This window comes from Macaca mulatta, chromosome 16, assembly GCF_049350105.2.
Source record: "Macaca mulatta isolate MMU2019108-1 chromosome 16, T2T-MMU8v2.0, whole genome shotgun sequence".
In the NCBI taxonomy this organism is placed as follows: Eukaryota; Metazoa; Chordata; class Mammalia; order Primates; family Cercopithecidae; genus Macaca; species Macaca mulatta.
In genome coordinates, this window is record NC_133421.1 from 20,185,109 (window position 1) to 20,199,526 (window position 14,418).

Genomic DNA, 14,418 nt, shown 5'->3' on the forward strand with positions numbered 1-14,418 from the left:
GGGCACCCTTGTGCTGGTTGCAAGGTCAGGCTGGAAGCCTAAGCCTAGTCATTGCCTGTAGTGCAGGCTTCTACCTCAGGATGACACTGCCTTCTACTTGAAAAAATCCCCATTTTAGTTTCATTGTTGAGAAGAAGTCAGGGGTGGGTGTGGTGGCCCACACCTATAATCCCAGCACTTTGAGAGGCTGAGGAGGTTGCATCAGTTTAGTCCAGGAGTTCAAGACCATCCTTGGCAATATGGCAAAACCCTGTCTCCACAAAAACTACAAAAATTAACCAGGTGTGGTGGTGCATGCCTGTAGTCCCAGCTACTCAGGAGGACGAGAAGTGGGAGGATTGCTTGAGCCTGGGAGGTCGAAGTTGTCCAGGTGGTAGAGGCTGCATTAAGCCATGACCTGGGTGACAGAATGAGATTCTGTCTTAAAAAAAAAAAAAAAAAAAAATTAATGTATGGGAACTTGGTGTTAAAAAGGAATTTTTGTCGTATTGCTTTTTCTTTTTTTTTTTTTTTGGAGACAGAGTCTCTCTTTGTCACTCAGGCTGGAACACAATCTCGGCTCACAGCAACCTCCGCCTCCCGGGTTCAAGCGATTCTCCTGCCTCAGCCTCCCGAGTAGCTGGGATTACAGGCATGCACCACCACACCTGGCTAATTTTGTATTTTTAGTAGAGACAGGGTTTCTCCATGTTGGTTAGGCTGGTCTCGAACTCCCAACCTCAGGTGATCTGCCCACCTTCGCCTCCCAAAGTGCTGGGATTACAGGCATGAGCCACCACGCTCGGCCTAATTGTTGTATTTTTAGTAGAGATAGCGTTTCACGGTGTTGGCCAGGCTGGTCTTGAACTTCTGAACTCCAGAGATCTGCCTGCCTCAGCTTCCCAAAGTACTGGTATTACAGGCATGAGCTACCACAGCTGGCCTGTATTGCCTTTTTATAGTATATGTATCTTGTCTCTTTTGTTTTTATGTGTTAGAGTCTCTTAAAGCAGGGGATAGATATTCATGTTTCACTGAATCTAAGGTGCTGTCAGTCCAAGCTTACATTATTTTATGTCACCAAGAAAGAAGAAAACATTGCTAATTATACTGTGGCACCGTGCCTTCTTGTCACTTAGTGATCCTATTCTGCAGGTTTTGATGCTGACACTTTCATCTCTGATAGCTCATACTTTATCTCTTGTGTTTGTCACTGGAATTTAAGCACCTTCTGCCAGAGTTAGAAGGAACATTCTGGCCGGGCGCGGTGGCTCAAGCCTGTAATCCCAGCACTTTGGGAGGCCGAGACGGGCGGATCACGAGGTCAGGAGATCAAGACCATCCTGGCTAACACAGTGAAACCCCGTCTCTACTAAAAATACAAAAACTTAGCCGGGCGAGGTGGCAGGCGCCTGTAGTCCCAGCTACTCGGGAGGCTGAGGCAGGAGAATGGCGTAAACCTGGGAGGCGGAGCTTGCAGTGAGCTGAGATCCGGCCACTGCACTCCAGCCTGGGTGACAGAGCGAGACTCCGTCTCAAAAAAAAAAAAAAGAAGGAACATTCTGGTACTAGGATGCTCGTTGCCTTGAAACTTTTGCCATCTTTTTTTTTTTTTTTTTTTTTTTGAGACGTAGTCTCGCTCTGTCGCCCAGGCTAGAGTGTAGTGACATGATGTCGGCTCACTGCAAGCTCCGCCACCCGGGTTCACGCCATTTTCCTGCTTCAGCCTCCCCAGTAGCTGGGACTACAGGCACCTACCACCATGCCTAGCTAATTTTTTTGTATTTTTAGTAGAGACGGGTTTCACCGTGTTAGCCAGGATGGTCTCAGTCTCCTGACCTAGTGATCGCCTGCCTCGGCCTCCCAAAGTGCTGGGACTATAGGTGTGAGCCACCGCGCCTGGCCAACTTTTGCCATCTATTCTGAGGGCATCTGTCAGTGTCTGCTGCCTTCCGCTGCATTGCTGGGGATGTGTCAGGCAGTCCTTTTCCAGTTCAGTCCTTTTCACAGTTTCACCTACTGGTAGGGATCTTCCTTTCTTAAGTTTCATAAAGCATTTGATTGTTGCCTTGCAAGAAAATGTGGAATTGTGGCCGGGCGCGGTGGCTCAAGCCTGTAATCCCAGCACTTTGGGAGGCCGAGACGGGCGGATCACGAGGTCAGGAGATCGAGACCATCCTGGCTAACACGGTGAAACCCCGTCTCTATTAAGAAATACAAAAAACTAGCCGGGCGAGGTGGCGGGCGCCTGTAGTCCCAGCTACTCGGGAGGCTGAGGCAGGAGAATGGCGTAAACCCGGGAGGCGGAGCTTGCAGTGAGCTGAGATCCGGCCACTGCACTCCAGCCTGGGTGACAGAGCGAGACTCCGTCTCAAAAAAAAAAAAAAAAAAAAAAAAAAGAAAATGTGGAATTGTATCATTTTTCCAGTGATAAATATTTGATTCATGAATATCAAATTACACCCTGATGGTCCCTTCCTGTGTCTTTCTGCATACATGATAAGTTTTCTTTTCTTTTTTTTCTTTTTGAGACGGAGTTTTGCTCTTGTTACCCAGGCTGGAGTGCAATGGCGCGATCTCGGCTCACCGCAACCTCTGCCTCCCAGGTTCAAGCGATTCTCCTGCCTCAGCCTCCCGAGTAGCTGGGATTACAGGCATCGGTCACCATGCCCAACTAATTTTGTATTTGTAGTAGAGAGGGGGTTTCTCCGTGTTGGTCAGGCTGGTCTTGAACTCCCGACCTCAGATCATCCACCCACCTCAGCCTCCCAGAGTGCTGGGATTACAAGCGTGAGCCACCACATCCGACTTGATAATTTTTCCTTTTAGTGAAAAATTTATTGAAAAGAATCATAGTAATTCTTTCTGGAGACATTTTAAATGGTTCAAATGATTGTCCTGCCTCAGCCTCCTGAGTAGCTGGATTACAAGTGTGCACCACCACGCCTGGCTAATTTTTTTTTTGCATTTTTAGTAGAGAGGGGGTTTCACTATGCTGGCCACACTGGTCTTGGCTCAGATTTTCTGCCCGCCTTGGCCTCCCAAAGTGCTGGGATTGTGGGCATGAGCCACCACGCCTGGCCATCTTTGGGAATTTTTTTTTAATCTGTTAAGTATTTCATCCCTTCTATTTCTTTTATTATTTTCCTTTGGGAACTATTAAGTCCTGAAAATTTTGGATCTAGTCTTTGTAACTTTTAAGAACTTATTTTACTTTTTGCATACTTATATATAGCATTCCGGGGAAATTCCTTGGCTTGGTCTTCCCTGGTTTGTTCTTAAAGTTGTGTTTATTCTACTGTTAAGCCAGCCAGCTACTCGGTTTCTTTAGACCATAATAACTTCCTCCTCCTAGATTTATTTGCGGTTCTTTTTCATAATAACTTGTTCTTTCTTGTTGTATATAATTTCCCGTTTTAACCTCTATAGAGACAATAGACTTGTTTTTGTTAGAGTCCTTTCTTTTAGGTCCTTTAATTGTTATTAACTGTTTTCTTGGTTCTATCTTTTCTTGGCTGGGTTTGGTAATGTTTGATGAGACAAGGAAGTACATGAAAAAGTTTAGAAAGACTGCCAGCAAAAATAATGAAAGTGCCGAAATGGAAATATATTTTACTGCCTTACTTCCTGAGAGTGTTGGATAAATTAGGCTTTCCTGTAGATACAGCTGAGACATGTGATTATGCTGGCTGCAACTGTACTAGATTATTCAAATTAATCATTTTTTTGTTCATTTGTTAAGTAGTTATTATTTAGTACTTGTTATATGGTAGGCATTGTTTTATACATGGTGCTAGATGTTATTAACTGCTCATATTAAAATTCAGTGGTGTAATTGAAAACAAAACAATGAGAATATAGTTAATATATTTTTTAAAAATAGTGCTGGGCTGATTATCCTTTAACAAATTGGTTGCTTCAACGTGTTATGACTGCGATATGTTAAATAGCCATTTGTTTGAACTGCACTAATTTGGAATTTGACAGCTTGTACTCAGATTGAACTGGATATCCTTGTACTTTGAAATTACATGTAGTTAGGAATCTTATTGACTAGATATATAGAAACATCTTTACACTGCATTATTAGTATTTGCTGGCAGAGATATGAGCTAATCACCAATTATCCCTGCTTTTTTCCTATAAGAAGTCTGTGTGGCTCACACGTTAGTAATATTTTTTCGTAGACAGGTTCCTTTTTTCGTTTTCCAAAGAAGAATTTTACTTTGAACTTTTTCTTTTTTTAGAAAACTTTCAACTAACCAAGCATTTTTGGGTCTGTTGGAATTTTCCTTTTTGTCGACATGCAGTAATATCTGACTTCTTGTCTGTCACAGATCCCAGATTACAGGAATGCAGTAATCGTGGCCAAGTCTCCAGCATCGGCGAAGAGGTAGGTGGGAATCTCACAACCTCTTTCTGGATCTACTTCTAAGGATTGTATCCCTGATGAGTTCCAGGCATTCTAGTTTGAACTTCAGTGGTTCCCAGTGATATCTCTTATTTTTCTTCCATGGACTGGTATTTTAAGATTGTTCTGTCAACTCCATTTATTAAGTAAACATTTTAATTTACTCTCTTCTTTTTTCCAATCCCGCTGTATAATTGGCAGATATATTTCTTAAGTTATCTTCTACTTACACTTTATTTTGTTTCTTTTTATTATTTTTATTTATCTTTTGAGATGCAGTTTTGCTCTTGTTGCCCGAGCTGGAGTGTAGTGGCGTGATCTCGGCTCACCACAACCTCCACCTCCTGGATTCAAGTGATTCTCCTGCCTCAGCCTCCCAAGTAGCTGGGATTACAGGCGTGCACCACCATGCCTGGCTAATGTTTGTATTTTTAGTAGAGATGGGGTTTCACCATGTTGGTCAGGCTGGTCTCAAACTCCTGACTTCAGGTGATCCACCCGCCTCAGCCTCCCATAGTGCTGGGATTACAGGCGTGAGCCACCACACCAGGCCTTGTTCTTATTTTTATTTTTATTTTTAATAGTAGAAACAGAGTTTTGCCATGTTGTCCAGGCCAGTCTTGAACTACTGAGGCTCCCACCCGCCTTAGCTTCCCAAAGTGCTGGGATTATAGGCATGAGCCACCACGCCTGACCTCAATCATATTTCTTTTTTTTTTTTTTTTTTTTGAGACGGAGTCTCGCTCTGTCGCCCAGGCTGGAGTGCAGTGGCGCGATCTCGGGTCACTGCAAGCTCCGCCTCCCGGGTTCACGCCATTCTCCTGCCTCAGCCTCCCGAGTAGCTGGGACTACAGGCGCCCACAACCGCGCCCGGCTAATTTTTTGTATTTTTAGTAGAGACGGGGTTTCACCGTGGTCTCGATCTCCTGACCTTGTGATCCGCCCGCCTCGGCCTCCCAAAGTGCTGGGATTACAGGCGTGAGCCACCGCGCCCGGCTCAATCATATTTCTTGACCAAAGCAATCCAGGTCTGGGGAATGCGATCTAGTGTTTTCCCCAGACCCAGATTGACAATCACATGTCAATCTTCGAGTCTGGCATTTACAGTACTGGCGAATATTTACAGTACTAGCAGACAACTTTGTAGTTGTTTACTGCCCCTTATTTGAGGAACTCAGAAATTGATTAACAGAATTTTATCCACCTGAGAGGTCAGTTATTTGTATATGTTAAAGGTGACATTTGGCAAAATTGATACAACCTGAGGTGTACCAAAGGGGCAGCCTTGAGAGTCAGTAGAGTGAGTTACATGTAACCTGGAGTAACTGATGTGTCACTAATGCATACTTGAAATTGTATGTTGGTGAGAGGATTTCATATACCAGTATTTTGTGGAGAAGCCACTCAATTGGAGAGGGAAAGAACAAAATCACTTGTAGGAATAAAGCCTTTTTTCTAAAAAAGCCCTTTTAAAGTTATTTTTCAGTTGAATACCTTTGTTCGCTGGATTGTTGTTGAGTCCTGTGGAATGAAAGAAAGTGTAGGGTCCCTCCATCCTGGGCCCGTGGGCTAGCAGTATTGAAGGATGGAGGAGAACTTGCATACAGTAAGCTATTGATTTCAAAAGTATTTCTCATAGGTCATTGGATATTATAAATTAAGAATAGCACTTTAATATGTAGACTTAGTATATTAAATAAAATAAATGGGCATTTGAGATAAAACCATTACATGGCTGTGTTCTTGTGGCTGACTTTCGCAACCCAGCCAGGCCTGTGTTCACCCACGTGTCCTTCAAGAAGTTGTATCACCTGGTCTCCTCTTGTCCATTTGATTAAATTGTAAGAAACAGATTCAATTTTAGAAGGTAAACATTTCAAATAACTTTTTCAAACATTTGTTCAAAGGCTGAATTAACTTTACTTGGTAACTTTTCTCTGATATACATGCTTTAAAAAAATTTAGATGAAAAATCATGTAATACACAAACAATCATTTTAAAGTATAGAATTCACTGGCATTTAGTGCATTCGCAATGTTGTGTAACTTAGCTCTGTTTTCAGAACATTTTTGTCATCCCAGAAAAACACCTAGTACCCATTCAGCAATCATTGCTTATCCCTTCACCTTCTGTCCCTTGGCAGCCACACTATGTGGCCTTTTGTGTCTGGTTTCTTTCACTTAGCAGTTTTCAAGGTTCATCTGTGGTGTAGCATGTAGTATCTCAGTGGTTTTTGTTTTTGTTCGAGACAGAGTTATTGTTGTTGTTCGAGACAGAGTCTTGCTCTGTTGCCCAAACTGGAGTGCAGTGGTGCGATCTCAGCTCACTGCAACCTCCTGGGTTCAAGCGATTCTCCTGCCTCAGCCTCCCAAGTAGCTGGAATTACAGGTGCATGCCACCACACCTGGGTAATTTTTGTATTTTTAGTAGAGATGGGGTTTCACCATGTTAGTCAGGCTGATCTTGAACTCCTGACCTCATCATCTGCCCACCTCAACCTCCCAGAGTGCTGGGATTACAGGCGTGAGCCACCGGGGTTGGCCAGTACCTCAGTCCTTTTGATGGCTGAGTAATGTTGCATTGTATGTGTATGCTAGTTTGTTTATCCATTCATCTGTTGATGGACACTTTTTTTTTTTTAACCTTTTGGCTATTATGAATAGTACTCCTATGATCATTCATGGATTAGTTTTTGTGTGGGCATAAATTTTCATTTTTCATTTCTTGTGGATATATATTAGGATTGGAATTGCTGGGTCATATGGCAGTTTCGTTTATGTTTTGAGGAACTACCAGTCTCTTTTCCACTGCAGCTGCCCATTTTACATTCCCACCAGCAGAGTGTGAGGGTTCCAACTTCTCTGCATCCTCACTGACACTTAATTCTCTGATTTTTTTCATTATAATCATCCTAGTGGGTGTGAAATGGTACCTTATTGTGGTTTTCATTTGCATTTTCCCTAATGATTGATGATGTTGAGTATCTTTTTCTATTTTAATGAGACAGGGTCTCATTATGTTGCTCAGGCTGGGCTCAAACTCTTGGGCTCAATCAATCCTTCTTCCTCAGCCTGTTGAGTATATACGTATATATGTGTTTGTATATATAGGTACATATATATGTGTATATATGTATATACACGTATATGTGTGTGTATATATATGGATGGGTGTGTGTATATATATATTTTATATATATATATATATATATTTATTTTTTTTTTTTTTTTTTTTTTTTTTTTTGAGACAGAGTCTCACTCTGTTGCCTAGGCTGGAGTGCAGTGGCACAATCTCAGCTCACTGCAACCTCTGCCTCCCAGGTTTAAGTGATTCTCCTGCTTCAACCTCCTGAGTAGCTGGGATTACAAGTATGCGCCACCATGCCCAGCTGTTGAGTATATTTTTATGTGCTTTTCGGCCATTTGTATATATTTGGAGAAATGCCTGTTAACACCCTTTGCCCTTTTAATAATTGGGTTGTGTTTTTGTTGAGTTATAAGCATTCTTTATATATTCTACATACTAAACCCTTGTTAGATACATGATTTGCAGATATTTTCTCTCTTTCTGCAGATTGTCTTTTCACTGTCTTGATAGTGTTCTTTCACATAAACAGGTTTCAATATTGGCAAAGTTCAATTTATCTTTTTTTTTTTTTTTTTTTGAGACGGAGTCTCGGTCTGTTGCCCAGGCTGGAGTGCAATGGCATGGTCTTGGCTCACTGCAACTTCTACCTCCTGGCTACAAGTAATTCTCCTGCCTCAGCCTCCTGAGCAGCTGGGATTACAGGTGCCCGCCACTACACCTGGCTAATTTTTTGTATTTTTAGTAGAGATGGGGTTTCACCATGTTGGCCAGGCTGGTCTTGAACTCTCGACCTCATGATCCGCCTGCCTTGGCCTCCCAAATCAGTTTATGTTTTTTGTTTGTTATTGCCTCTGCTTCTGATGTCATATCTAAGAATCCATTGGCCAGGTGCAGTGGCTCACTTCTGTAATCTCAGCACTTTGGGAGGCTGAGGCAGGAGGATCACTTGAGCCCAGAAATTTGAGACTAGCCAGGGCAATATAGTGAGACCTCATTTCTAAGGGGAAAAAAAATATTAACTGGATGTGGTGGCGTGTATCTGTGGTTCTAGCTACTTGGGTGGCTGAGGTGGGAGGATTGCTAGAGCCCAGGAGGTCAAGGTTACAGTGAGCTGTGATTGCACCACTGCCTTCCAGTCTGATTGACACAGCCAGATCCTGTCTCAAAAAAAAAAAAAGAAGAGTCCATTGCCAAATCCGAGGTCATGAAATTTACCCCTGTATTGTCTCCTAATGATTTTAGTTTTTGCTCTTATATTTAGGTATTTGATATTTTATTTATTTATTTATTTATTTATTTTTGAGACAGAGTCCAGAGTCTTGCTCTGTTGCCCAAGCTCAAGTGCAGTGACATGATCTTGGCCCACTGCAACCTCCAGCTCCTGGGTTCAAGCAATTCTCCTGCCTCAGCCTCTTCAGTAGCTGAGATTACAGGTGTGTGCCACCACGCCTGGCTAATTTTTGTATTTTTAGTAGAGACAGAGTTTCACCATGTTCGTCAGGCTAGTCTCAAACTCCTGACTTCAAGTGATCCACCCGCCTTGGCCTCCCAAAACGCTGAGATTACAGGCATGAGCCACTGTGCCTGGCTGGTCTTTGATCATTTTGAGTTAATATGTGTATATGGAGTAAGATGGGCATCCAGCTTCATTCTGAGCATGTGGAGATGCAGTTATTCCAGCACCATTTGTTGAAAGACTACCTTTTCTCCATTATATTGCCTTTGCTCTTTCATCAAAGATCAGTTGACAATATTTATGTAGGTCTATTTCTGAGCTTTCTGTTTTGTTCCATTTATATATTTGTCTGTTCTTTCACCAATCCCACACTGTCTTGATTACTATAGCTTTTTTTTTTTTTTTTAAGACTGAGTCTCTGTTACCTAGGCTGGAGTACAGTTGCTTGATCTCAGCTCACTGCAACCTCCACCTCCTGGGTTCAAGCCATTCTTGTGCCTCAGCCTCCCGAGTAGCTGGGCTTACAGGTGTGCACCACTGTGCCTGGCTAATTTTTGTGTTTTTAGTAGAGACGGGGTTTCGCCATGTTGGCCAGGCTGGTCTCCAACTCCTGACCTCAAGTGATCTTGACCTCAAGTGATCCTCCCAAAGTATTGGGATTACAGGCGTGAGCCACCGCACCCAGCCACCATAGCTTTTTTATTTTTTTTGAGACGGAGTTTCACTCTTGTTTCTCAGGCTGCACAATCTCAGCTCACTGCAACCTTTGCCTCCCAGGTTCCAGCTACTCTACTGCCTCAGCCTCCCAAGTAGCTGGGATTACAGACGTGCACCACTTCACCTGGCTAATTAGTAGAGATGGTGTTTTGCTATGTTGATCAGGCTGGTGACCAACCTGATCTTCTGACCTCAGGTGATCCACCCACCTTGGTCTCCCAAAGTGCTGGGATTATAGGTGTGAGCCACCACGCTCGGCCCTCTATAGCTTTTTTTTCTTTTGAGACGGAGTTTCGTTCCTGTTGCCCAGGTTGGGTTACAGTGGCACGACTTCGGCTCACCCCACAACCTCTACCTCCTGAGTTCAAGTGATTCTCCTGCCTCAGCCTTCTGACTAGCTGGGATTACAGGCATGAGCCACCACGCCTATCTAATTTTGTATTTTTAGTAGAGATGGGGTTTCTCCATGTTGGTCAGGCTGGTATCGAACTCCTGACCTCAGGTGATCCACCTGCCTCAGCTTCCCAAAGTGTTGGGATTATAGGCGTGAGCCACTGCACCCGGCCCTCTATAGCTTTTCAATAATCTTTTTTTTTTTTTTTTTTTTTTGGAGATGGAGTCTCGCTCTGTTGCCCAGACTGGAGTGCAGTGGCACAATCTCATCTTACTGCAACCTCCGCCTCCTGGGTTCAAGCAGTTCTGTGCCTCAGCCTCCCGAGTAGCTGGGATTACAGGTACCCGCCGCCATGCCCAGCTAATTTTTGTAGTTTTAGTAGAGACGGGGTTTCACCATCTTAGCCAGGCCAGTCTTGAACTCCTGACCTCATGATCCACCCGCCTCGGCCTCCCAAAGTGCTGGGATTACAGGCTTGAGCCACCGCGCCCGGCCTTTTTTTTTTTTTTTTTTAAAGAGACAAAGTCTTGCTGTGTTTACCCAGGCTGGAGTGCACTGGTGCCATCACAGCTCACTACAGCCTTGAATTTTTGGGCTAATGGCAGTCCTTTCATTTCAGCCTCCTAAGTAGCTAGGACTATAGGTGCGCATCACTATGCCTGGCTAATTAAAAAATACATTTATTTTTTGGTACAGACAGGGGTCTGACTGTGTTGCCTAGGCTGGTCTCTAACACCTAGGCTCAGCCTCCCAGTGTTGGGATTGCAGGCATGAGCCATCTCTTCCGGCCCATATTTTGTTATATTTATGCCTAAATAAATATTTCATTTCTTTGGGTATCGCTTAATTTTTTTTTTTTTTTTTTGAGACGGAGTCTTGCTCTGTTGCCCAGGCTGGAGTGCAGTGGTGCAATCTCAGCTCACTGCAAGCTCCGCCTCCCGGGTTCACGCCATTCTCCTGCCTCAGCCTCCCGAGTAGCTGGGACTACAGGCGCCCGCCACCTCGCCCGGCTAGTTTTTTTGTATTTTTTAGTAGAGATGGGGTTTCACCGTGTTAGCCAGGATAGTCTCGATCTCCTGACCTCGTGATCTGCCCGCCTTGGCCTCCCAAAGTGCTGGGATTACAGGCTTGAGCCACCGCGCCCGGCCGGGTATCGCTTAATTTTTTAGACATTGTTTTCTTTAGTGCTGTGAGCATATTTATGATAGCTAATTTATTCTGTCTCGTTATTCTGACATTGGGCTTTTTCAGAGATTGTTTCTGTTGACTGCTTTTTTCCTGTGTATGGGCCATGTTTTTCTTTTCTTTTAATTTTTAAAAAACTTCTTACTTTATTATTTTAATTTAATTTTTATTTTTATTTTATGACAGAGTCTTTCTCTGTTGCCCAGGCTGGAGTGCAGTGGCGTGATCTCAGCTCACTGTGACCTCTGCCTTCCGGGTTCCAGCGATTCTCCTGCCTCAACCTCCTGAGTAGCTGGGATTACAGGAGTGTGCCACCACACCCAGCTAATTTTTGTATATTTAGTAGAGACAGGGTTTCATCATGTTGGCTGGGCCAGTCTCAAACTCCTGACCTCAGGTGATCCACCCATCTTGGCCTCCCAAAGTGCTGGGATTACAGGTGTGAGCCGCCGTGCCTGGCCAAAACTTCTTTCTTTTTTTTTTTTTTTTTTTTTTTGAGACGGAGTCTCGCTCTGTCGCCCAGGCTGGAGTGCAGTGGCGCGATCTCGGCTCACTGCAAGCTCCGTCTCCCAGGTTCACGCCATTCTCCTGCCTCAGCTTCCCGAGTAGCTGGGACTACAGGCGCCCGCCACCACACCTGGCTAAGTTTTTGTATTTTTAGTAGAGATGGGGTTTCACAGTGTTGGCCAGGGTGGTCTCGATCTCCTGACCTCGTGATCCGCCCGCCTCGGCCTCCCAAAGTGCTGGGATTACAGGCGTGAGCCACTGCGCCCGGCCCAAAACTTCTTACTTTAAAAAAGAAAACAGAAACAAGATCTTGCTGTGTTTCTGGACTGGTCTCAAAACTCCTGGCCTCAAGCAATTCTCCTGCCTTGGCCTCCCAAAGTTCTAGAATTAAAAGTGTGAGCCACCATGCCTGGCCCATATTTTCCTTTTTGTCTGCATGCCTTGTACATTTTAGTTAAAAACAACATTTTAAATTATGTAATGTGAAAAATCTGAGCATCAGATTCTACCTCCACCAATTCTCAGTGTTTTTTGTTGCTGTTGTTTCTGTGATACATTTGTTTACTGGCTATCCTGTGCCAGTTCTGTAAAGACTGTATTCTTTGTAGCATTCAGCCACTGAAGTCTCTGGTTGGTTAGCTTACTGGCCAGCTAATGACTGGACAGAGATTTCCTGAAATGCCTTGAAGCAATAAATCTCTCACTTTCTTCAAGGTCTGTGTGTGTGTTTGTGCATGTCTTGAATTCTCCCAGAAGCTTACAACTCTGCCTTAGCCTTTACTTTCTGGTTGCACAGTGCCTTGAGGTCAGCCAAGGTTCAAGGTTAGGGGCTTTTCAGGTCCTTTCTGGGTAAGCGCATGTTTTTTACATGCAGGAATAAGCTTTTCAAGGCCCATATGGCCATCTCATTCCCTAGATTTTCCTTTTTTTTTTTTTTTGTCTAGCCCCTTGTTTTACTCAACTGGCATTGTCACTTCAGGCCACTGCAGTGTTGAACAGTTGCTGTTGATTGTTCATCTACTCTGGAGATACGACTGTTCACACAGAGTGAGCTCTAAGTCTGGTCATATTCTCCAGCCCTGAGTCTCAGCGAGCTGCCAGATAGGCATAATAGTGACGGTTATCTGAGAATGGGTTTCTTGAGAAACTCCAAACCTGTTCTTTTCCCACCAGTGGTTGCTAGTCTTCTGGTTTCTCATGGCCACCATATTTATGAGGTTTCCAATTTTTGTCTTTCACACAACTGGAGAGAGAGGCATGGGAATAGGCAAGTTAAAACACACAAAGTTTCTTTTTTTTTTTTTTTTTTTGCAACAGGGTCTCACTCTGATGCCCAGACTGGAGTGCAGTGGCATGATTATGGTTTACTGCAGCCTCGACTTCCTGGGCTCAGGTGATCCTCCCACCTCAGCCTCCCAGGTAGCTGAGACCACAGGCATGCAGCACCATGCCTGGCTAATTTTTGTGTTTTTTGTGGAGATGGGGTTTCACTATATTGCCCAGGCTGGTCTCCAACTCCTGGCCTCAAGTGATCTGCCCATCTTAGCCTCCCAAAGTGTTGGGATAATAGTCATGAACCAGCATGCCCAGCCCAAAGTTTGCTCTTTAACAAGATTCAGCTGTTTTTCTTAAACACTCCTCAGATTGTTGCAAGCCATTGGTTCACTTCCATAGTTATGTAGAAGTTATTTTTTGCAAATTTTTTTAGAGTTTTTGTTTCTTTCATGGAGGAGCAGATTTTTTAGGGTCCTTATTCTGCCATTCTAGAGTGGTGCTTCTCTATAGTGTTTTTTTGTTTGTTTTTGTTTTTGTTTTTGAGACAGATTTTTATACTTGTCACCCAGGCTGGAGTGCAATAATGCCATCTTGGCTCACTGCAACCTCCACTTCCCAGGTTCAAGCGATTCTTCTGTCTCAGCCTCCTGAGTAGCTGGGATCACAGGCTCCCATCATCACACCCAGCTAATTTTTGTATTCTTAGTAGAGATGGAGTTTTCACCGTGTTGGCCAGGCTGGTCTGGAACTCCTAACCTCAGGTGATCTGCCTGCCTCAGCCTCCCAAAATGCTGGGATTACAGGCGTGAGCCACCACGTCCGGCCCTCTATAGTGTTTTGAATATCTCCTTATATAGCTGTTTTAATGGTTGTTCTAAGTATTTTATTACATATACAAAACATATTACAATATACTGATGTCATTTTATCAGTTTGAGTGAAATATAGAAGCCATACCTCTCTCTCTCTGTCTCTTTATTCTCCCTGTTTTTAATATATTTGTCTTAAATATTTCCTATACATACATTTATAGCAGTATCAGGCTGTTAGAATTTTCGCCTTTAGCTCACGGTAACCTCCACCTCCCAGGTTCAAGTAATTCTCCTGCCTCAGCCTCCTGAGTAGCTGGGACTACAGGTGAGTGCCACCACGCCCAGCTAATTTTTGTATTTTTAGTAGAGATGGGGTTTCACTGTGTTGACCAGGATGGTCTCCATCTCTTGATCTCACGATCTGCCCACCTCGGCCTCCCAAAGTGCTGGGATTACAGGCATGAGCCACCGCGCCCAGCCAGAAGTTTTGGTTTTAAACATCAAACATAATTTAGAAAAGTCAAGAAATGAAGGAAAGCTTATTATATTTACAAGTATTTTTGGTTCCTTCTTCCTTCCTGATATTCCAAAGTT

The 14,418-nt window shown here is 43.8% G+C and overlaps 1 protein-coding gene across 16 annotated transcripts in view; it reads left to right on the forward strand.

The window, feature by feature from the left end:
- PRPSAP2 (phosphoribosyl pyrophosphate synthetase associated protein 2) overlaps positions 1-14,418 on the forward strand; it is a 78,542-nt gene that overhangs the window by 29,994 nt on the left and 34,130 nt on the right. For all 16 annotated transcript variants that reach the window (XM_077970493.1, XM_077970500.1, XM_077970494.1 and 13 more), the window contains one exon: positions 4,317-4,372. In XM_077970493.1, coding sequence (XP_077826619.1) covers positions 4,317-4,372 — 56 coding nt within the window. The remainder of the gene's footprint in view (positions 1-4,316; positions 4,373-14,418) is intronic.